At 42.1% G+C, this 22617-nt stretch overlaps 1 protein-coding gene across 1 annotated transcript in view; it reads left to right on the top strand.

Moving 5' to 3' along the window:
• LOC125554569 (protein BZR1 homolog 1-like) overlaps positions 1-20377 on the top strand; it is a 36460-nt gene extending 16083 nt beyond the window's left edge. Inside the window, exons 2-3 of the mRNA XM_048718089.1 lie at positions 19695-19958; positions 20090-20377. Of these exons, the coding sequence (XP_048574046.1) occupies positions 19695-19958; positions 20090-20377 (552 nt within the window). The remainder of the gene's footprint in view (positions 1-19694; positions 19959-20089) is intronic.
• Positions 20378-22617: the final 2240 nt, after the last annotated feature.

Below are 22617 nucleotides of genomic sequence, written 5' to 3'. Positions count from 1 at the left end.
CACTTGATAAAGTGACCCCTTCTGTGTGCGAGGGACAAGGCAAAATAACCTTTTCCACAGCTCGAAATGAGCCTCCCAGCCCAGGAATAACTCGCAGAGGGCAACATAGCCAGCGATGTGTAAAATGGAAGCAGGGGTGAAATTATGCAGTTGGAGACCATAAAACTCCAGGAGCCCGCGGAGGAACAGATGAATCGGAAATCCGAGTCCCCTCAATAAATAAGGGACAAGGCATACTCGCTCCCCCGTAGAGGGGCTGGGAAAGCTCTCCGCTTGCTCCCCGCCATTGTAGGTGGCGAGCCTGGCTCGGACGGGCACCATATATGCCGGAGGGAGAAATCCCTTAGTCTGCAGTTCGACTAATCGACTGTGTAGGACTGAACACCTCTCCCAATCACCGGGCTTGGGGCTACGGGGGCGAGAGGAGGAGCTGTGGAGGTCGGCCATGTTGGAGTGGATCTTTCCGAAGCACGTTCCAATGGATTCTCGCTAGGGGAGGATGGTATGGATTGGATCTAAGAATCCCCATCCCTTTAATAGAAAATTTGTTTATCTGGCTAGGGGGCGAATGTAAAAACGCCCTGGCGCCTCGAATTCATTCGACGCGTGGAATGTAGCCCTTATTGGGCGCAGAAGCCAAGAGGTTCAACATTTATGGTACCGGACACTGCCTAACAAACGTTTGAAATTTGGAGAAGAACCCGCCGTGCAATGCCGAAGACAACACTGCGCACCGGACTCATCGTCATTGAAGCCTGGTTCAGGGGCTACTAAGGGAGTCCTGGATTAGGTGGTCTCCGGACAGCCAGACTATATCCTTTGGCCGGACTGTTGGACTATGAAGATACAAGATTGGAGACTTCGTCCCGTGTCTGGATGGGACTCTACTTGGCGTGCAAGGCAAGCTAGGCAATACGGATATGGATATCTCCTCCTTTGTAACCGACCTTGTGTAACCCTAGCCCCCTCCGGTGTCTATATAAACCGGAGGGTTTTAGTCCGTAGGACAACATACAATCATACCATAGGCTAGCTTCTAGGGTTTAGCCTCTCCGATCTCGTGGTAGATCAACTCTTGTACTACTCATATTATCAAGAATAATCAAGCAGGACGTAGGGTTTTACCTCCATCAAGAGGGCCCGAACCTGGGTAAAACATCGTGTCCCCAGCCTCCTGTTACCATCCGCCTTAGACGCATAGTTCGGGACCCCCTACCCGAGATCCGCCGGTTTTGACACCGACATTGGTGCTTTCATTGAGAGTTCCTCTGTGCCGTCACCATAAGGAAGGATGCCTCGTCTCGTTGTTAAGAACAGCATCATCGTCGGGGGAGCCCTGGCTATCGGCTAAACTCTCCGGCTAGGCAGTTTCATCATGACCGCCCGTTCGGCTGCTGCCCCGACGATGACTTCTCGGGTCATCGAAAACAACCTCCACGTCGGCTCGGAATTCACCGAGCAGATGGGTCCAATGGAGCTCTCTTCCCTAAACGAGCTCTTGGATCGCATCGCCGCCTTGGGAGTCGCTACGGACTATGATCGGATTGGGCTTAAACCCGATCAAAGGGAGATTAACTCTCCACCGGTCACCCACCATGTTGCGGTGGTGGAGGAACAATACGACGATTCCTCTTCTATCTTGAATTCTAACTATGTTTGGATTCCTGAGCTCTCCAAGCCGGATACTCGTTTACAGGAGGACATCACCCAAGCCCTGAACCTAGAGTCAGGCAGCGGGCCAGACTTATCGGGCAACATACCGAACCCAAAATTCCAATATTGGAAACACCTCGGCCCCTGGGTCTCAGATTGGGTAGGGGTTCGGACTCAATTCCACCCACCCGCCCAGACATAAACGATCTTTCCCACATCAGGCAAGAGCCCCATGAAACAGTACATCATTATTGGGCCAGATTCCTCCTTGTAATGAACAAGGTTAAGGACTGTCGCGAGGAAGACACAGTCTCATTTTTCTGCAATAACTGCACGGACAAGGGAATCCTTAACGCCTTAAGTCGTCGTGACATATCACGCTTCGCTGACTTGGCATCCATAGTACGAAAGTACTGTGCGATGGAAAGCGCCTGGAAAACCGAAACAAAATTTTGGGATAATCCGGCTAAGAATATACACCCAGTCCAAAGTAAAAGGGTGCACTATCATAAGACACCCGAGTTAGTTACAAAGAAACAAAAACCCTCTACAGGGCATGGAACCGTATTGGAAGGATGACTTAACGGACCCTGCAAAAGTCATAGCACAGCGGATACCATACCAACGCACAGCCTCAGAGCATGTTGGATACTCCGGCAGGTGGCCAAAAGTGGCGAGGATCTTCTTATCCCAAATACCACAGAGTACCATACCATGGATAACAATACGGTATTAACAGTTTTTGAAACCTTCGCATCAAATAATAGGCGCAAGCGAACACTCCACAGCCTCGCGGAAATCTGCCACGTAGCAGCAATGAATCCATGGAGTGACACGGCTATTACCTTCAATGCCAGTGACGAACCTAAATTCTGAACTGCCCGAGCACCAGCTGCACTGGTCCTCAGTCCAATTGTGGATGGCTTTCGACTCACCAAAGTACTCATGGATGGCGGCAGTGGATTAAACCACATCTATCAGGAAACTCTTCAGAAAATGGAAATAGACTGGAACCGCATTGAGCAAAGCAGCATAACCTTCAGAGGAATCATCCCCAGTCGGGAAGCACGCTGTGCTGGGAAAATCACACTAGATGCGGTATTCGGCACACCGGAGAACTATAGGTCCGAAGAAATTACATTCCAAGTGGCCCTGTTCAGTAGTGGATACCACGCCCTTTTAGGACGGGAGGCGTTCACGATCTTCCAAGCCATACCCCATTATGGGTACATGAAGCTCAAAATGCCCAGGCCCAACAGTCACTCTCGCTAGTGATCCGGACACAGCACTCCGTGCCGAAAACAAAACAGCCACATTGGCCCTCAAGGCATTATCCGAAGCCCTCTCGACCGAGGAATTAACTGCGCTACGCTCCACCATTCCGTTTATCATGACACATTCATCATTGCCATATTGCTTACCATGATCATGTAGTTGACATAGTATTTGTGGCAAAGCCACCGCTCATAATTCTTTCATACATGTCACTCTTGATTCATTGCATATCCTGGTACACCGCCGGAGGCATTCATATAGTCATCTTTTGTTCTAGTATGGAGATGTAATCATTGAGTTGTAAATAAATAGAAGTGTGATGATCATCATTTTCTAGAGCATTGTCCCAAGTGAGGAATATAAAAAAAAGAAGGCCCAAAAAATCGAGAAAAAGAGAGAAGGGACAATGCTACTATCCTTTGCCACACTTGTGCTTCAAAGTAGCACCATAATCTTCATGATAGAGAGTCTTTTGTTTTGTCACTTTCATATACTAGTGGGAATTTTCATTATAGAACTTGGCTTGTATATTCCAACAATGGGCCTCCTCAAGTGCCCTAGGTCTTCGTGAGCAAGCAAGTTGGATGCACACCCACTTAGTTTCTTTTGTTGAGCTTTCATACATTTATAGCTCTAGTGCATCCGTTGCATGGCAATACCTACTCCTTGCATTAACATCAATCGATGGGCATCTCCATAGCCCATTGATTAGCCTCGTTGATGTGAGACTTTCTCCTTTTTTGTCTTCTCCACATAACCCCCATCATCATATTCTATTCCACCCATAGTGCTATATCCATGGCTCACGCTCATATATTGCGTGAAGGTTGATAGGTTTAAGATTACTAAAGTATGAAACAATTTCTTGGCTTGTCATCGGGGTTGTGCATGATGAGAGCATTCTTGTGTGATGAAAATGGAGCATGACTAAACTATATGATTTTGTAGGGATGAACTTTCTTTGGCCATGTTATTTTGAGAAGACATAATTGCTTAGTTAGTATGCTTGAAGTATTATTATTTTTATGTCAATATGAACTTTTATCTTGAATCTTTCGGATCTGAATATTCATGCCACAATTAAGAAGAATTACATTAAAATTATGCCAAGTAGCACTCCGCATCAAAAATTCTGTTTTTATCATTTACCTACTCAAGGACGAGCGGGAATTAAGCTTGGGGATGCTTGATACTTCTCCAACGTATCTATAATATTTTATTGCTCCATGCTAGATTATCTACTGTTTTGACATTATTGGGCTTTATTATCCACTTTTATATTATTTGGGGACTAACCTATTAACCGGAGGCCCAGCCCAGAATTGCTGTTTTTTTTGCCTATTTTAGGGTTTCGAAGAAAAGGAATATCAAATGGAGTCTAAACGGAATGAAACCTTCGGGAACGTGATTTTCTCACTGAACATGATCCAGGAGACTTGGACCCTACGTCAAGAAATAAAGGAGGAGGCCACGAGGTAGGGGGCACGCCTACCCCCCCTAGGCGCGCCCTCCACCCTCGTGGGGCCCCTGTTGCTCTACCGATGTACTCCTTCCTCCTATATATATACCTATGTACCGCCAAACGATCAGATACGGAGCCGAATCCCTAATTCCACTGCCGTAACTTCCTGTATCCACGAGATCCCATCTTGGGGCCGGTTCCGGAGCTCCGCTAGAGGGGGCATCCATCACGGAGGGCTTCTACATCAACACCATAGCCTCTCCGATGAAGTGTGAGTAGTTTACCTCAGACCTTCGGGTCCATAGTTATTAGCTAGATGGCTTGTTCTCTCTCTTTGGATCTCAATACAAATTTCTCCATGATTCTTGTGGAGATCTATTCGATGTAATCTTCTTTTGCGATGTGTTTGTTGAGACCGATGAATTGTGGTTTATGATCAAGATTATCTATGAACAATATTTGAATCTTCTCTGAATTCTTTTATGTGTGATTGGTTATCTTTGCAAGTCTCTTCGAATTATCAGTTTGGTTTGGCCTGCTAGATTGATCTTTCTTGCAATGGGAGAAGTGCTTAGCTTTGGGTTCAATCTTGCGGTGTCCTTTCCCAGTGACAGTAGGGGCAGCAAGGCACGTATTGTATTGTTGCCATCGAGGATAACAAGATGTTTTTTTATCATATTGCATGAATTTATCCCTCTACATCATGTCATCTTGATTAAGGTGTTACTCTGTTTTCATGAACTTAATACTCTAGATGCATGCTGGATAGCGGTCGATGAGTGGAGTAATAGTAGTAGATGCAGGCAGGAGTCGGTCTACTTGTCTCGGACGTGATGCCTATATACATGATCATACCCACATATTCTCATAACTATGCTCAATTCTTCCAATTGCTCAACAGTAATTTGTTCACCCGACGTAAAATACTTATGCTCTTGAGAGAAGCCACTTGTGAAACCTATGGCCCCCGGGTCTATCTTCATCATATTAATCTTCCAATACTTAGTTATTTCCTTTGCTTTTTACTTTGCTTTTATTTTGCTTTGCATCTTTATCACAAAAATACCAAAAATATTATCTTATCATATCTATCAGATCTCACTCTCGTAAGTGACCGTGAAGGGATTGACAACCCCTTATCGCGTTGGTTGTGAGGAGATATTTGTTTTGTGCAGGTACTAGGGACGCGCACGCAACCTTCTACTGGATTGATACCTTGGTTCTCAAAAACTGAGGGAAATACTTACGCTACCTTGCTGCATCGTCCTTTCCTCTTCGGGGAAATCCAACACAGTGCTCCAGAGGTAGCAAGCACTAGAGCAAAATTATCTAGCTCAAAAGATATAAGTGAAGCACGCAGAGTATTCTAATAAATTCCGACTCATGTGTCTCTCTCTCAAAAGGTGTGTACGGCAAGGATGATTGTGGTAAACTAAACAGCAAAGACTCAAATCATATAAAACGCTCCAAGCAAAAAACATATCATGTGATGAATAAAAATATAGCCTCAAATAAAGTTACCGATAGACGAAGACGAAAGAGGGGATGCCTTTCGGGGCATCCCCAAGCTTAGGCTTTTGGTTGTCCTTGAATTTTACCTTGGGGTGCCTTGGGAATCCCCAAGCTTAGGCTCTTGCCACTCCTTGTTCCAAAATCCATCAAATCTTTACCCAAAAACTTGAAAACTTCACAACACAAAACTCAGCAGAAAATCCCATGAGCTCCATTAGTATAAGAAAACAAACCACCACTTTAATGTATTGTAATTAACTCATTCTTTGTTTATATTAGTGTTATTCCAACTTCTCTATGGTTCATACCCCCCGATACTAGCCATAGTTTCATCAAAATAAGCAAACAACACACGAAAAACAGAATCTGTCAAAACAGAACAGTCTGTAGCAATCTGGAGGTTTCGAATACTTCTGTAACTCCAAAAATTCTGAAAAATTAGGACGGCCTAAATAATATATTGATCTACTACAGTTGGAATTGGTATTTTATCGCTCTTTGGTAAAAAATGAAAATTATTCTTGTGAGCGCATACTTTCTGTTTTTATCAGCAAGATCAAACAACAATCACCCAAGAAGATCCTAAAGGATTTACTTGGCACAAACACTAATTAAAACATAAAAAACACAATCATAACAGAGGCTAGATGAATTATTTATTACTAAACAGGAGCAAAAAGCAAAGAACAAAAATAAATTTGGGTTGCCTCCCAACAAGCACTATCGTTTCACGCCCCTAGCTTGGCATAAAAACAAGAATAGATCTAGGTATTGTCATCTTTGGTATGCAGTCCATAAGTGGCTCTCATAATAGATTCATAAGGCAATTTAATTTTCTTCCTAGGAAAGTGTTCCATGCCTTTCCTTACTGGAATTTGGAATCTAATATTTTCCATGATTTCAGATCTGAACTGTTTATGTTATCACCATTATATCCATGTTCTAGATCCGATCTTGCAAGTTATAGTCACCTACTACGTGTTATGATCCGGCAACCCCGGAGTGACAATAGTCGGGACCACTCCTGGTGATGACCACAGTTTGAGGAGTTCATGTATTCACCGTGTCCTAATGCTTTGTTCCGGTTCTCGATTAAAAGGAGGCCTTAATATCCCTTAGTTTCCAATAGGACGTCGCTGCCACGGGAGGGTAGGACAAAAGATGTCATGCAAGTTCTTTCCATAAGCACGTATGACTATTTACGGAATACATGCCTACATTATATTGATGAACTGGAGCTACTGCCGTATCGCCCTAGGTTATAACTATCTCATGATGAATATCATCCAACAAGACACCGATCCAATGCCTACGAATTTGTCTTATATTGATCTTGCTAAGTTACTACTACTATCGTTATTGTTGCACTTGTTAGAAGACTATTGCTATCACTGTTACCATTACCACTGCTACTGCTACTATTATCGAAACTATCATATTACTTTGCTACTGATCACGTTGCTGCAGATAATTAATCTCCGGGTGTGGTTGAATTGACAACTTAGCTGCTAATACCTTCAAATATTCTTTGGCTCCCCTTGTGTCGAATCTATAAATTTGGGTTGAATACTCTACCCTCATAAACTGTTGCGATACCCTATACTTGTGGGTTATCAGACGTCATCGAGTGGAACGTGTGTAGAACTCGGAGGTGACACATGTTCGGTGCTTGATCGGTCGGAATAAGAAGAAGTTTGACTACATCAACCGCGTTGTCAAACGCTTCCGCTTTCGGTCTATGAGGGTACGTAGACACACTCTCCCCCTTTCGTTGCTATGCATCTCCTAGATAGACCTTGCATGAGCATAGGATTTTTTTTTGAAATTGCATGCTACGTTCCCCAACACTACTTTCCAATTTGAGAGAAGGTACAATTACCTCGTCAAGTTCTACTTTCCTCCCACTCACTTCTTTCAAGAGAAACTCCTTCTCTAGAAAGTTTCCATTCTTGGCAACAAAGATCTTGCCTTCGGATCTGTGGTAGGTGTACCCAATTGTTTCCTCAGGGTATCCTATGAAGATGCACTTGTCCGATTCAGATTCAAGCTTATCAGGCTAGAGCCTTTTGACATAAGTGTTGCAACCCCAAACTTTAAGAAACGATAGCTTAGGTTTCTTGCCAAATGAAAGTTCATACGGTGTCATCTCAATGGATTTAGACAGAGCCCTATTTAACGTGAATGCAGCTGTCTCTAATGCATAACCCCAAAATGATAGTGGTAAATCGGTAAGAGACATCATAGATCGCACCATATCTAATAAAGTACGATTAAGACGTTTGGACACACCATTACGCTGTGGTCTTCTAGGTGGCGTGAGTCATTGTGAAACTATTTCAAATTGTTTTAAATGAAGGCCAAACTCGTAACTCAATTATTTGCCTCCATGATCAGATTGTAGAAACTTTATTTTCTTGTTATGATGATTCTATACTTCACTCTGAAATTCTTTGAACTTTTCAAATGTTTCAGACTTGTGTTTCATTAAGTAAATATACCCATATCTACTTAAATCATCTGTGAAGGTCGGAAAATAACAATACCTGCCGTGTGCCTCAACACTCATCGGACCACATACATCGGTATGTATTATTTCCAATAAGTAATTAGATTGCTCCATTGTTCCGGAGAAAGGAGTTTTAGTCATCTTGCCCATGAGGCATGGTTCTCAAGTATCAAATGATTCCTAATCAAGTGATTCCAAAAGTCCATCAGCATGGTGTTTCTTCACGCATTTTAAACCAATATGACTTAAACGGCAGTGCCATAAATATGTTGCACTATCATTATCAACTTTGCATCTTTTGGCATCAATATTATGAATATGTGTATCACTACGATCGAGATTCAGTAAACCATTTACATTGGGTGTATGACCATGGAAGGTTTTATTCATATAAACAGAACAACAATTATTCTCTGACTTAAATGAATAACCGTATCGCAATAAACATGATCCAATCATATTCATGCTCAACACAAATGCCAAATAACATTTAGTTAGGTCCAACACTAATCCCGAAGGTAGAAGGAGTGTTCAATGGTGATCTTATCAACCTTGGAATCACTTCCAACACACATCGTCACCTCGCCCTTAACTAGTGTTTGTTCATTTTGCAACTCTTTTTTGGAGTTACTGATCTTAGCAACTAACCGGTATCAAATACCCAGGGGTTGCTATGAACACTAGTAAATTATACATCAATAACATGTATGTCATATATACCTTTGTTCACTTTGCCATCCTTCTTATCCGCCAAATATTTGGGGTAGTTCCACTTCCAGTGACCATTTCCTTTGTAGTAGAAGCACTCAATTTCAGGCTTGGGTCTATCTTTGGGCTCCTCCATGGGAGTGGCAACTTTCTTGCCATTCTTTTTGAAGTTCCCTTTCTTTCCCTCAACCTTTTTATTGAAACTAGTGGTCTTGTTCAACACATGATGCTCTTTCTTGATTTCTACCTTCGCCGATTTCAGCATCGCGAAGAGCTCGAGAATCATTTTCGTCATCCCTTGCATATTATAGTTCATCACTAAGTTCTAGTAGCTTGGTGATAGTGACTACAGAACTCTGTCAATCACTATCTTATCTGGAAGACTAACTCCCACTTAATTCAAGCGATTGTAGTACCCAGACATTCTGAGCACATGCTCACTGGTTGAGCTATTCTCCTCCATCTTGTAGGCAAAGTACTTGTCAGAGGTCTCATACCTCTCGACACGGGCATGAGTCTGAAATACCAATTTCATCTCCTGGAACATCTCATATGCTCCATGGTGTTCAAAACGCTTTTGAAGTCCCAGTTCTAAGCCGTAAAGCATGGCGCACTAAACTATTAAGCAGTCATCATATCGAGCTTGCCAAACGTCCATAACGTCTGCATCTGCTCCTGCAATAGGCGTGTCACCTAGCGGTGCATCAAGGACATAATTCTTCTGTGCAGCAATGAGGATAATCCTCAGATCACGGACCCAGTCCGCATCATTGCTACTATCATATTTCAACTTAGTTTTCTCTAGGAACATATCAAAAAATATACAGGAGCAATATCGCGAGCTATTGATCTAGAACATAGATATGCAAAACTACCTAGACTAAGTTCATGACAAATTAAGTTCAATTAATCATATTACTTAAGAATTCCCACTTAGATAGACATCCCTCAAGTCATCTAAACGATACGTGATCCAAATCAACTAAACCATGTCCAATCATCACATGAGATGGAGTAGTCATCAATGGTGAACATCTCTATGTTGATCATATCTACTGTATGATTCACGTTCTACATGTCGGTCTCCAGTTCCGAGGCCATATCTGTACATGCTAGGCTCTGATACGTCTATAATTTTTGATTGCTCCATGCTATGTTATCTACTGTTTTGGGCAATATTGGGATTTATTATCCACTTTTATATTATTTTTGGGACAAACCTATTAACCGGAGGCCCAGCCTAGAATTGCTGTTTTTTGCCTATTTTAGTGTTTCGAAGAAAAGGAATATCAAACGGAGTCGAAACGGAACGAAATCAACTGGAGAAGTTATTTTTGGAAGGAAAGCTACCGGATGGACTTGGACCCCACGTCAGGAGCCAAGGGAGGTGCTCATGAGGGTGGGGGCGCCCCCCCTAGGGCACGCCCCCTGCCTCATGGGGCCCCCGAAGCTCCATCGATGTACTTCCTGCACCCATATATACCTACATACCCTAAAACTTCCAGAAGAGACAATAGATCGAGAGTTCCGCCGCCAGAAGCCTCCATAGCCACTGAAAACCAATCTAGACCCGTTCTGGCACCCTGCTGGAGGGGGCATCCTTCTCCGGTGGCCATCTTCATAATCCCGGTGCTCTCCATGACGAGGAGGGAGTAGTTCTCCCTCGAGGCTGAGGGTATGTACCAGTAGCTATGTGTTTCATCTCTCTCTCTCGTGTTCTTGAGATGGTACGATCTTGATGTATCGCGAGCTTTGCTATTATATTTGGATCCTATGATGTTTCTTCCCCCCTCTACTCTCTTGTAATGGATTGAGTTTCCCCTTTGAAGTTATCTTATCGGATTGAGTCTTTAAAGATTTGAGAACACTTGATGTATGTCTTGCCGTGCGTATCTGTGGTGACAATGGGATACCACATGATTCACTTGATGTGTGTTTTGGTGATCAACTTGCGGGTTCCGCCCATGAACCTATGCATAGGGGTTGGCACACGTTTTCGTCGTGATTCTCCGGTAGAAACTTTGGGGCACTCTTTGAGGTCCTTTGTGTTGGTTGAGTAGATGAATATGAGATTGTGTGATGCATATCGTATAATCATACCCACAGATACTTGAGGTGACATTGGAGTATCTAGGTGACATTAGGGTTTTGGTTGATTTGTGTCTTAAGGTGTTATTCTAGTATGAACTCTAGGGTTGTTTGTGACACTTATAGGAATAGCCTGACGGATTGATTGGAAAGAATAACTTTGAGGTGGTTTCGTACCCTACCATAATCTCTTCGTTCGTTCTCCGCTATTAGTGACTTGAGAGTGACTCTTTGTTGCATGTTGAGGGATAGTTATGTGATCCAATTATGACAGTATTGTTGAGGGAACTTACACTAGCGAAATTATGAACCCTAGACCTTATTTCCACACATTGCATTACCGTTTACGCTCACTTTTATCATTCGTAACCTTGCTGTTTTTATAATTTCAGATTACAAATACCTTTATCTACTATACATATACCACTTGTATCACCATCTCTTCGCCGAACTAGTGCACCTATACAATTTACCATTGTATTGGGTGTGTTGGGGACACAAGAGACTCTTTGTTATTTGGTTGCAGGGTTGCTTGAGAGAGACCATCTTCATCCTACGCCTCCTACGGATTGATAAACCTTAGGTAATCCACTTGAGGGAATTTTGCTACTGTCCTACAAACCTCTGCACTTGGAGGCCCAACAACGTCTACAAGAAGAAGGTTGTGTAGTAGACATCAGGCTCATCAAGTTTAACCCGAGTATTCCGCATGTGCAAAACTGTCTTGCACCCGTTGTATGTGAACGTAGAGCCTATCACACCCGATCATCACGTGGTGTCTCAGTAAGACGACGGTGCATACTCAGGGAGAACACTTATACCTTGAAATTTTAGTGAGGGATCATCTTATAATGCTACCGCCGTACTAAGCAAAATAAGATGCATAAAAGATAAACATCATATGCAATCAAAATATGTGACATGATATGGCCATCATCATCTTGTGCCTTTGATCTCCATCTCCAAAGCACCGTCATGATCTCCATCGTCACCGGCTTGACACCTTAATCTCCATCATAGCGTCATTGTCGTCTCGCCAACTATTTCTTCTACAACTATCGTTAACGCATAGTGATAAAGTAAAGCAATTACATGGCGTTTGCATTTCATACAATAAAGAGACAACCATAAGGTTGCTGCCGGTTGCCAGTGACTTTTACAAAACATGATCATCTCACACAATAACGTATATCACATCATGTATTGACCATATCACATCACAACATGCCCTGCAAAAATAAGTTAGACGTCCTCTACTTTGTTGTTGCAAGTTTTACATGGCTGCTACGGGCTTCTAGCAAGAATCGTTCTTACCTAGGCATCAAAAACTCAACGGTGATTTTCAAGTTTTTTGTTTTAACCTTCAACAAGGACCGGCCGCAGTCAAATTCGATTCAACTAAAGTTGGAGAAACAGACACCCGCCAGCCACCTTCATGCAAAACTAGTTGCATGTCTGTCGGTGGAACCAGTCTCATGAACGTGGTCATGTAAGGTTGGTCCGGGCCGCTTCATCCAACAATACCGCTGAATTAAAATAAGACATTGGTGGTAAGCAGTATGAAGATAATCGCCCACAACTCTTTGTGTTCTACTCGTGCATATCATCTACGCATAGACCTAGCTCGGATGTTGTGAGATCGTGGATGTCGCCTAGAGGGGGGGTGAATAGGCACTTTCAAATAATTATGGTTTAGGCTTGAACAAAAGCGGAATAAACCTAGCGGTTAAATTGTCAAGCACAAAACCTACAACAACTAGGTTCACCTCTGTGCACCAACAACTTATGATAAGCAAGATAAATTACTAGGTGATAACAAGATATATGACAAGAAACAATATGGCTGTCACAAAGTAAAGTGCATAAGTAAAGGGCTCGGGTAAGAGATAACCGTGGCACGAGGAGACGATGATGTATCCCGAAGTTCACACCCGTGCCGATGCTAATCTTCGTTTGGAGTGGTGTGGAGGCACAATGCTCCCGAAGAAGAGAAAAGAGTCTTGATGACCCACAAGTATAGGGGTCTATCGTAGTCCTTTCAATAAGTAAGAGTGTCGAACCCAACAAGGAGCAACAGGAAATGATAAGCGGTTTCCAGCAAGGTATTCTCTGCAAGTACTGAAATAAGTGGTAACAGATAGTTTTGTGATAGGATAATCTGTAACGAGCAACAAGTAACAAAAGTAAATAAAGTGCAGCAAGGTGGCCCAATCCTTTTGTAGCAAAGGACAAGCCGGGACAAACTCTTTTAGGAAGTAAAGCGCTCCCGAGGACACATGGGGATATCGTCAAGCTAGTTTTCATCACGTTCATATGATTCGCGTTCGGTACTTTGATAATTTGGTATGTGGGTGTACCAGTGCTTGGGTACTGCCCTTACTTGGATGAGCATCCCACTTATGATTAACCTCTATTGCAAGCATCCGCAAATACAACAAAAGTATTAAGGTAAACCTAACCATAGCATGAAACATATGGATCCAAATCAGCCCCTTACGAAGCAACGCATAAACTAGGGTTTAAGCTTCTGTCACTCGAGCAACCCATCATCTACCTATTACTTCCCAATGCCTTCCTCTAGGCCCAAACAATGGTGAAGTGTCATGTAGTTGACGTTTCATAACACCACTAGAGGAGAGACGACATACATCTCATCAAAATATCAAACGAATACCAAATTCACATGACTACTAATAGCAAAACTTCTCCCATGTCCTCAGGAACAAAAGTAACTACTCACAAAGCATAAACATGTTCATAATCAGAGGGGTATTAATATGCATATAGGATCTAAACATATGATCTTCCACCAATTAAACCAACTAGCATCAAGTACAAGGAGTAATTAACAATACTAGCAACCTACTAGCACCAATCCCGGACTTGGAGACAAGAATTGGATACAAGAGATGAACTAGGGTTTTGAGATGAGATGGTGCTGATGAAGATGTTGATGGAGATTGCCCTCTCCCGATGAGAGGAGCGTTGGTGATGACGATGGCGATGATTTCCCCCTCCGGGAGGGAAGTTTCACCGGCAGAACAGCTCCGCCAGAGCCCTAGATTGATTCTGCCAAGGTTCCGCCTCGTGGCGACGGAGTTTCATCCGAGAAGATGGCTTATTAATTTTTTCCCATCTAAAGACTCCATATAGCAGAAGATGGCCACCGGAGGGCCCCCAGGGGGCCCACGAGGTAGGGGCGCGCCCTGGGGGGTAGGGCGCGCCCCCCACCCTCATGGGAAGGGTGTGGCCCCCCTGGTGAGGTTCTTGCGCTCAGTATTTTTTATATATTTGGAAAACATCATCCGTGAAGTTTTAGGACTTTTGGAGCTATGCAGAATAGGTCTCTAATATTGCTCCTTTTCCAGCCCAGAATCCCAGTTGCCGACATTCTCCCCCTTTATGTAAACCTTGTAAAATAAGAGAGAATAGGCATAAGTATTGTGACATAATGTGTAATAACAGCCCATAATGCAATAAATATTGATATAAAAGCATGATGCAAAATGGACGTATCAACTCCCCCAAGCTTAGACCTCGCTTGTCCTCAAGCGAAAAGCCGAAATCGAAAAATATGTCCACATGTTTAGAGATAGAGGTGTCGATAAAAATAAAATACGGACATGAGGGTGTCATGATCATTCTTAGAACAGCAACTTACATAATTCTTTGTCATATAATATCTGATGCTAGAGTAATAATTCAATCACAATATCATGTATGAATCATAAACTTCATTGAAAACTAACAAACTACAATCTCGGTCATTGAAACAATTGCAATTTATCATAACATAGGAAAGAGTCAATGTATAAGAGCTTTTCAGCAAGTCCACATACTCAACTATCATATAATCTTTCACAATTGCTGACACTCATGCAACACTTATGGGTATGGAGTTTTAATCAGACACAGAGAAAGATAGGGGCTTATAGTTTTCCCTCCCAACGTTTTACCTCAAGGATAATGTCAACAGTAATAGTTCATGAAAACTCACATCCAATTAGCCATATATACCAGGATCTTTCCAACATATTGTCCTTGCCAAAGGATAAAATGTAAAAAGGAAGGGTGAAGATCACCATGACTCTTATGCAATGTAGGAGATAAAAGTAAAAGATAGGCCCTTCGCAAAGGGAAGCAGAGGTTGTCATGCGCTTTTATGGTTGGATGCACAAAATCTTAATGCGAAAGAACATCACTTTATATTGCCACTTGTGATATGGACCCTTATTATGCAGTCCGTCGCTTTTATTACTTCCATATCACACGCTCGTATAAAGCTTATTTCCTCCACACCAATCAATCATACATATTTAGAGAGCAATTTCTATTGCTTTCACCGATGACAACTTACTTGATGGATCTTGCTCAATCCATAGGTAGATATGGTGGACTCTTATGGCAAGACTGGTTTAAGGGTATTTGGAAGCACAATTAGTATCTCTACTTGGTGCAATGAATTTGGCTAGCATGAGGGGGAAAGGCAAGCTCACCATGTTGGAAGATTCAAGACAATATAATTTATCTCAGATGTAAGAAAACATAACCCATTACGTTGTCTTCCTTGTACAATGTCAACTCTTTAGCATGTCATATTTTAATGAGTACTCACAATTATAAAAGATGTCCAAGATAGTATATTTATATGTGAAGACCTCTCTTTCTTTATTACTTCCTATTAATTGCAACGATGACCAAAACTGAGTTTGTCAACCCTCAACAATTTTTATTCATCATACTCTTTCTATGTGAGCTCATTACTCTCCATAAGACTCATATGATCTCTTTGTTTCTTTTCATTTCTTTGCCTTTTCTTTTATTCCCTTAGGATCATGGAAAAATAATCAAGCCCTTGACTCAACACTAATCTTTATTATATAGCTCACGGACTCGATTACATAGAGGGAAAATAAAGCAAAACTCACAACTAGATCATACTAAGAACTTTTATTCTATTAGATCAAGATATTACCAAAAGGATCAAACTAAGAAAAACGGTAAAGATAAGATACGATACCGGGGCACTTCCCCAATCTTGGCAGTTGCCAAGTGGGGTGCCCATACCAGATACTCAATTCTTCTTTGTTGGTGGAGACGGTGGTGATTTTGTTGATGGCGTAGGCTTGTCGTCCTCCTTCCAAGGCATAGGCTCACCATCATAGAAGGATGACCGAGTCTTCGGGATCCTCAAATCTGCAGCCAAACTCATCCTTTTGAATCTATATTCATACTCACAGTTTTGGTTTTGCAGGTCATAGATTTGAGCTTGAAGGTGCTCGATTTTCTCATGAAGCTTGAAGATGGTCTCCCCGATGTTGTCGGCTTCTAGCTTGTGTTTGTTGGTGAATTCTGTGATCATCACGTAGTTGGAGTTGAGTCCACGCTCCACCATCCCCTGACACTTGAAAACTTGTTGCTCCATTGCTTCAAGCCTTGTCTCCAATCTTCCAGTCCCCTTTGGTCCCTCAGCATCACGGATGTGCAGCAACCCATCACGCATCTCAATGGTTTGAGGGTGTCGCTGCACCTCCACGAGGTAAGGGTTGATGACCTTATCGAAGAACTTATCCTTGGTGGCACTTGGAGACGTCATGATAACCTAGATCTGTCAGAAAAACAGCTCGAAACAAAGACAGGAGATTTTTGCGTGATACGGGAGTCAAAACCCCCGGGAGATTATATAATGAATTTTTACTGACCAAAATACGTGCCGTGTATGAAAACAAAGTCCGGAGAGCACACGAGGTGCCCACGAGGTAGGGGGGCGCGCCCTCCACCCTCGTGGAGCCCTCGTGTCCTTCCCGGACTGCTGCTTATTTTTCTATTTTTCTAAATATTCCAAAACGGAGAAATATTGCCTTAAAAACTGTTTTGGAGTCGGTTTACTTACCGCACCACATACCTATTCCTTTTTGGAGTCTGAAACATTCCGGAAAGTGTCCCTTATGTATTCCTCCAGGGTTACGGTTTCAATAACATTGGTTTCAACATTTATGGGATTACCTGAGATATAGTGTTTGATTCTTTGACCATTCACCACCTTCGGATTGGTGCCTTCAAAGTTGTTGATTTTTATGGGACCTGAACGGTAGACCTCCTCGATAACGTAAGGTCCTTCCCATTTAGATAGAATTTTTCCTGCAAAAAATCTTAAACGAGAGTTGTATAGCAATACATAATCACCTACATTAAACTCACGCTTTTGTATCTTTTTGTCATGCCATCTTTTAACTTTTTCTTTAAACAACTTGGCATTTTCGTAGGCTTGGGTTCTCCATTCGTCAAGTGAGCTAATATCAAATAACCTCTTCTCATTGGCAAGTTTAAAATCATAATTAAGTTCTTTATAAAATAGCCCAATAAGCCTTGTGTTCTAGATCGAGAGGTAAGTGACATGCTTTTCCATAGACCATTTTATACGGAGACATACCCATAGGATTTTTATATGCACTTCTATAGGCCCATAATGCATCATCAAGTTTCTTGGACCAATTCTTTCTAGACCTATTAACAGTCTTTTGCAAAATTAATTTGAGCTCTCTATTACTCAATTCTACTAGACCACTAGACTGAGGGTGATAAGGAGATGCAATTATATGATTACCATCATATTTAGCAAGCATTTTACGGAAAGCACCATGAATAAAATGTGAACCACCATCAGTCATTAAATATCTAGGGACTCCAAATCTTGGAAAAATAACTTCTTTAAGCATTTTAGTAGAAGTGTTATGATCAGCACTACTAGTTGGAATAGCTTCTATCCACTTAGTAACATAATCAACAGCAACTAAAATATGTGTATAACCATTAGAGGAAGGAAAAGGTCCCATATAGTCAAAGCCCCAAACATCAAATGGTTCAATAACAAGTGAATAATTCATAGGCATCGCATGTCCTTTCAATCTCCCCCATTTTGGTAATTGATGACAATCACTTTGAAGAGAGTTTATATAAGGAATTATGCATCACCTTGTAATGCAACAACCAATAATGCATGCGTATGAGATGCAAATGCTTAGGAACAAAACCAAAGCAAGAAGAAGAAGAAATAACTCTCTAAACTTCTCCACAATACTCTCTGAAACTTATCCCCCATTGACATCGATTGCCAAAATGGGCGAAAAGCTTAGAAGGCAAATATAAATTGTGGTCCTCCATAAATTGTGTATTTCTCAACAAGAGAGTGGAATTCAATACACATATCCAAAGGTAAGTACTTGGAGGAAGACAAACTATATTGAGGCACAAAGATTGCTAAGAATGATATGCCAAGAAATAACAAAGAGAGACACAAGCAATCCGGCAATCAAAAGATACCAATTGGAGCAAGAAATCAAAGGATATCAATTGAACCAACTAGACCAAAGATCCTATGAGCCACATGAATAAAGGATATTATGATATGAGCAAAGGAGTGGTCTAAAGAAACTAGAGAAGCTCCCTGTGATTTGTGCACAAATAAGAATTTTTGTATTTGGATACAAAGTGCACAAAATAGGATCATCGCTCCCCCAAAATAAATAGAAACACACAACAAGTGCAAGTGAGCATATAGGAAACTAAGCCTAGCACTTGCAACAAACACACGGTTGAGCAACATGTAAAAGAGGCAACTTAGGAATAGGCTCAACCAAAACTGATGTGTGTGAGTCAAGGCAATGCACTTGAGAAGAGTAATGTACGGTTGAGCATAAATCATCAATATAGTCTTGACTCGATGAGATACATGGTGCAAGGCCTGTCATTCACACACACAACTAGCAAATGGTTTCACAAGCTCACTAAAGGCCTATAAAGCACCTATGCTTGTGACAACCTGTGGTGAAGATATAAAAGGAAGCTCCGTTAAGAGGAGGGATACCAATTGAATTGGCAAAAGCCTCATCATGACAAGCAAGAGGAAAACAATCTTCACCACAAAAGAGTGCAACAAGATGCAAAGATATAAGATCCGCACTCAAGACAAATCCTTTCATGGATCCACCTAGGAAATACAAAGGAAAGAAAGGTGGACGTGAAATAATAAGGATATCCACTAAAGATATAACTTCTATCAGGTGTATACGACTCTAGGTAGATGAAAATCATGATGATATCAATCCACAAAGAAGGATGCACACAAGAAATGGTTACTCAAGGAAAGAATATGATACCCAAACGGAAGTCATAAAATATGCTGATAAGATCTTTGCTTGAAATGCACATAGCGCATGGCTTAATATTATCTTATCTCTACTATTAAAGGAGAATCAAACGTCATGATGGTTCGACCTCCTACGATGGTTCGACCTTCATGATCGCCTTGCTCCCCTCCACTCCACCCTCCTACGATTCCTGAAAAATTGGACTGCCTCCCCGCCCCTCCGCTCACGAGAAAAAGAAAAAAGAAAAAAAAAGAAAAACAACGCACGTCCCCACGTCCTCGTATCCCACCTCCCACTCCCTTCCCCAAATCCCTCGCTCTCGATTCCCTATTCTCTCCAGAGAGGAATCACCGCCGCCGACCTCCTCCCGCCGACAGCGACGGAGGCGGACGCCGGGCTGGGTCGGACGCCCACATGGAAGGAGCGGGAGAACAACAAGCGGCGCGAGCGCCGGTGCCGGGCCATCGCCGCCAAGATCTTCACCGGCCTCCGCGCGCTCGGCAGCTACAAGCTCCCCAAGCACTGCGACAACAACGAGGTGCTCAAGGAGCTCTGCCGCGAGGCCAAATGGGTCGTGGAGGACGACATCACCACCTACCGCAAGGTGAAGCCTCGCTTCTTGGTCTCGGGATCGAGATGCCCCCCATCCCATGTTTCTTCTCTCCTTCCATTTCCTGGATCTAGCCAGCCTTGCTTGGATGTGTAGATCTGATTATTTGGTTCGATTCATGGCAGGGATACAAGCCGCCGTCATCCAGGCCGTTCGGTGGGGTCTCGTCGGTGGGCATGAGCCCCTGCTTGTCCTCGCAGCTGCTCAGTGCGCCGTCGTCGGTGTTCCCGAGCCCGGTGCCTTCCTACCACCCCAGCCCGGTGTCATCCAGCTTCCTGAGCCCCACGCACCTCGAGAACCCCAGCCCTGCCTACCTCCTCTCGTTCCTCCATGGCCTCCCCAACCTGCCCCTGCTCCGGGTCTCCAACAGCAAGGGTGAAGCAAACACTTATTGGGAGGTACTCAAAATTTGATCACTTTGTTGTAGAATCACGGTGCTAATCAACTAATCCTTGACTGATTTTGAATCTCTGCCAATAGTTCAACATCTTTTTTAATCACAAGGTCTAAAAGGTATCATTCAAAATATGCTGATGATCAGTAGTGTCAAACCCACATCCTCACTGCCATCTTCTACATGAACTGCTTTGTAAAAAGTGGAAAATTGTTGCTCGTAATGTTGATGTGCAGACTACCAAATTGGGAATTTTTTATCATGGTGAAACTACACTGTAAAAAGTGAATCATGATATAAGTAATGTCTCCCAACTCTCAAATTGTTGCTTGTTATATTAATCTGGATACTACCGAATTGGAAGATTTTCAATCATGATATGGTTCTGAGAATGGATGCATGATTGCAGATGGCTACCAAACCGTAAAATTTCAACATTCAAAAGATGTATTTTGTACTGGCAGTTTTGATGCATGATTGCAGCTGCATGTAGCTCTCAGTTTGTCCAAGAACTGTCTATGTATACCGATAATGATTACTCCATCCATCCCAAAATAAGTTTATTTTGTTTAGTACAGTTTATACTATAAAACTGTACTACATGTACTAAATCAAAGATACTTATTTTGGGACTGGGGGAGTACTCTTTTTTCAAATGGCGCCTGCTGTACGCATGACAACTGTGTGTGTATAAATTAGTATCATGTTGCCTGCACGTTGAACTTATAATTCTTTTTTTGAATAATGTCTCATATTTTGATTCTTGTCAAAATGACAATTGCTATTTGCTTTCTAGACATCTTGTATGTGGCTTCTGGTGATAACAATTTTTATCTTTCTCGGGATTTGATTATGGTCATGAAGGGTACATTACGATTTACGAGCATTTAATCTTCTCTGATAATCAAAGCGCCGCATAGTCTTATGTGCATCATCAGAGCTATTCCACAATTTTCTCCCCACTTATGCCTTTTTACACTTTTATATGTGTAGCTTTTAATTTTTTTAAGACATTCATTCTTTTTTTCTAAGTCTTCATGTGTGCAGAATTACTTCTGCGGTGAGCCAGAGTGTGACGTCTTCTCACGGACTACTGTCATCAATCAAGGTGGTCATTGGTCTATATCAAGCTTGCCGAGTACTTCCTGGAGGCTGATTTCTGCTCCCGCCGCGTTGCTGACCGAGGCCCCATCTACGTGGGAAGCTGCTATTTTTTTGATAGATTGGCAGTGAGATGCTTGGATAGGAGAAAAGTGAATCGGAAGAGCATGAGAGATATATGTTGAGAACCTAAATAATGCACACACATTTACATATTTCATGTGATGGTAGTATGTCGTCGTAGTTTTTGTGTTGGTTGTCCTACTGAATGTTCCTGTCAGTCCTAACTCATCAAATCACTCTCAATTTCAATCATTCTTGGAGCTTTTATCTCTAACTCTAAAAAATCAGAAAGCATGTCTAAAGCTCAAGGTAATGTTGAAACTTGGAGGCAATCAAACCATATGCTTTTTGGGCTGTAAGAGTTTAAACTAACTATTGCTTTTGGGGTTGTACGAGTTTGAACTAACTATCGCTAACATCCTGGCTTTGAATTTTCAGTTTGTATTTTTTTGTTGCAAAAGTTGGTATTTGTCCATGGTCAAGATAGGGGGCACATAGAGCTTGGTTTGTTAAGCTTCTTTATATTCTCAAGGAGGTCAGGAGTTCCTCTTGAGAAGAAAGAGGACAGCCTTTAACTCAACCTACGCCTTCAGAGAGAACTGCTTGAACTCAAGATGCTACTCCCAGTCATTTGATCGTTGTAGAATAACCTTTTATGAGAGTGACCTAAAAGTCAGATGTTTTACATTAAGCTTACATCTCTTGTAGTTCTATTTAACTTTGGGTTTGGGAGTATTATATGTTGTTTGAGAGGGTCTATTTTTTTAGAAAATATGATTTTTGTCTTTGTTTCTATACTTATCAAAGTTCATGTTTCTTTCCAGTTAGTTGTGAGAGGACTTCGTAAGTTTCCATTAAAAAAGGAGATCAAATAATATTTTGAATCGATGACATAATAAATGAAAATACAAGATTTTGAATAGGGCTTGCCCACACGGCACTGTGGAAAAGGTGAAGGGAAAGGAAGGGTGAGGAGAATAAAATGATGCAAGGGGGAGTTTTTAAAGACATACGACGATTGCCTAGGAAGAAATAAGAGGGAGAGAATCAATTTGTCCAGGAATTGAAACCAGTCCTATCATATCCGACACGCAT

Source organism: Triticum urartu, chromosome 4 (genome assembly GCF_003073215.2).
Source record: "Triticum urartu cultivar G1812 chromosome 4, Tu2.1, whole genome shotgun sequence".
Taxonomy (NCBI): domain Eukaryota; kingdom Viridiplantae; phylum Streptophyta; class Magnoliopsida; order Poales; family Poaceae; genus Triticum; species Triticum urartu.
This window is presented reverse-complemented; position numbering and strand designations above follow the sequence as displayed.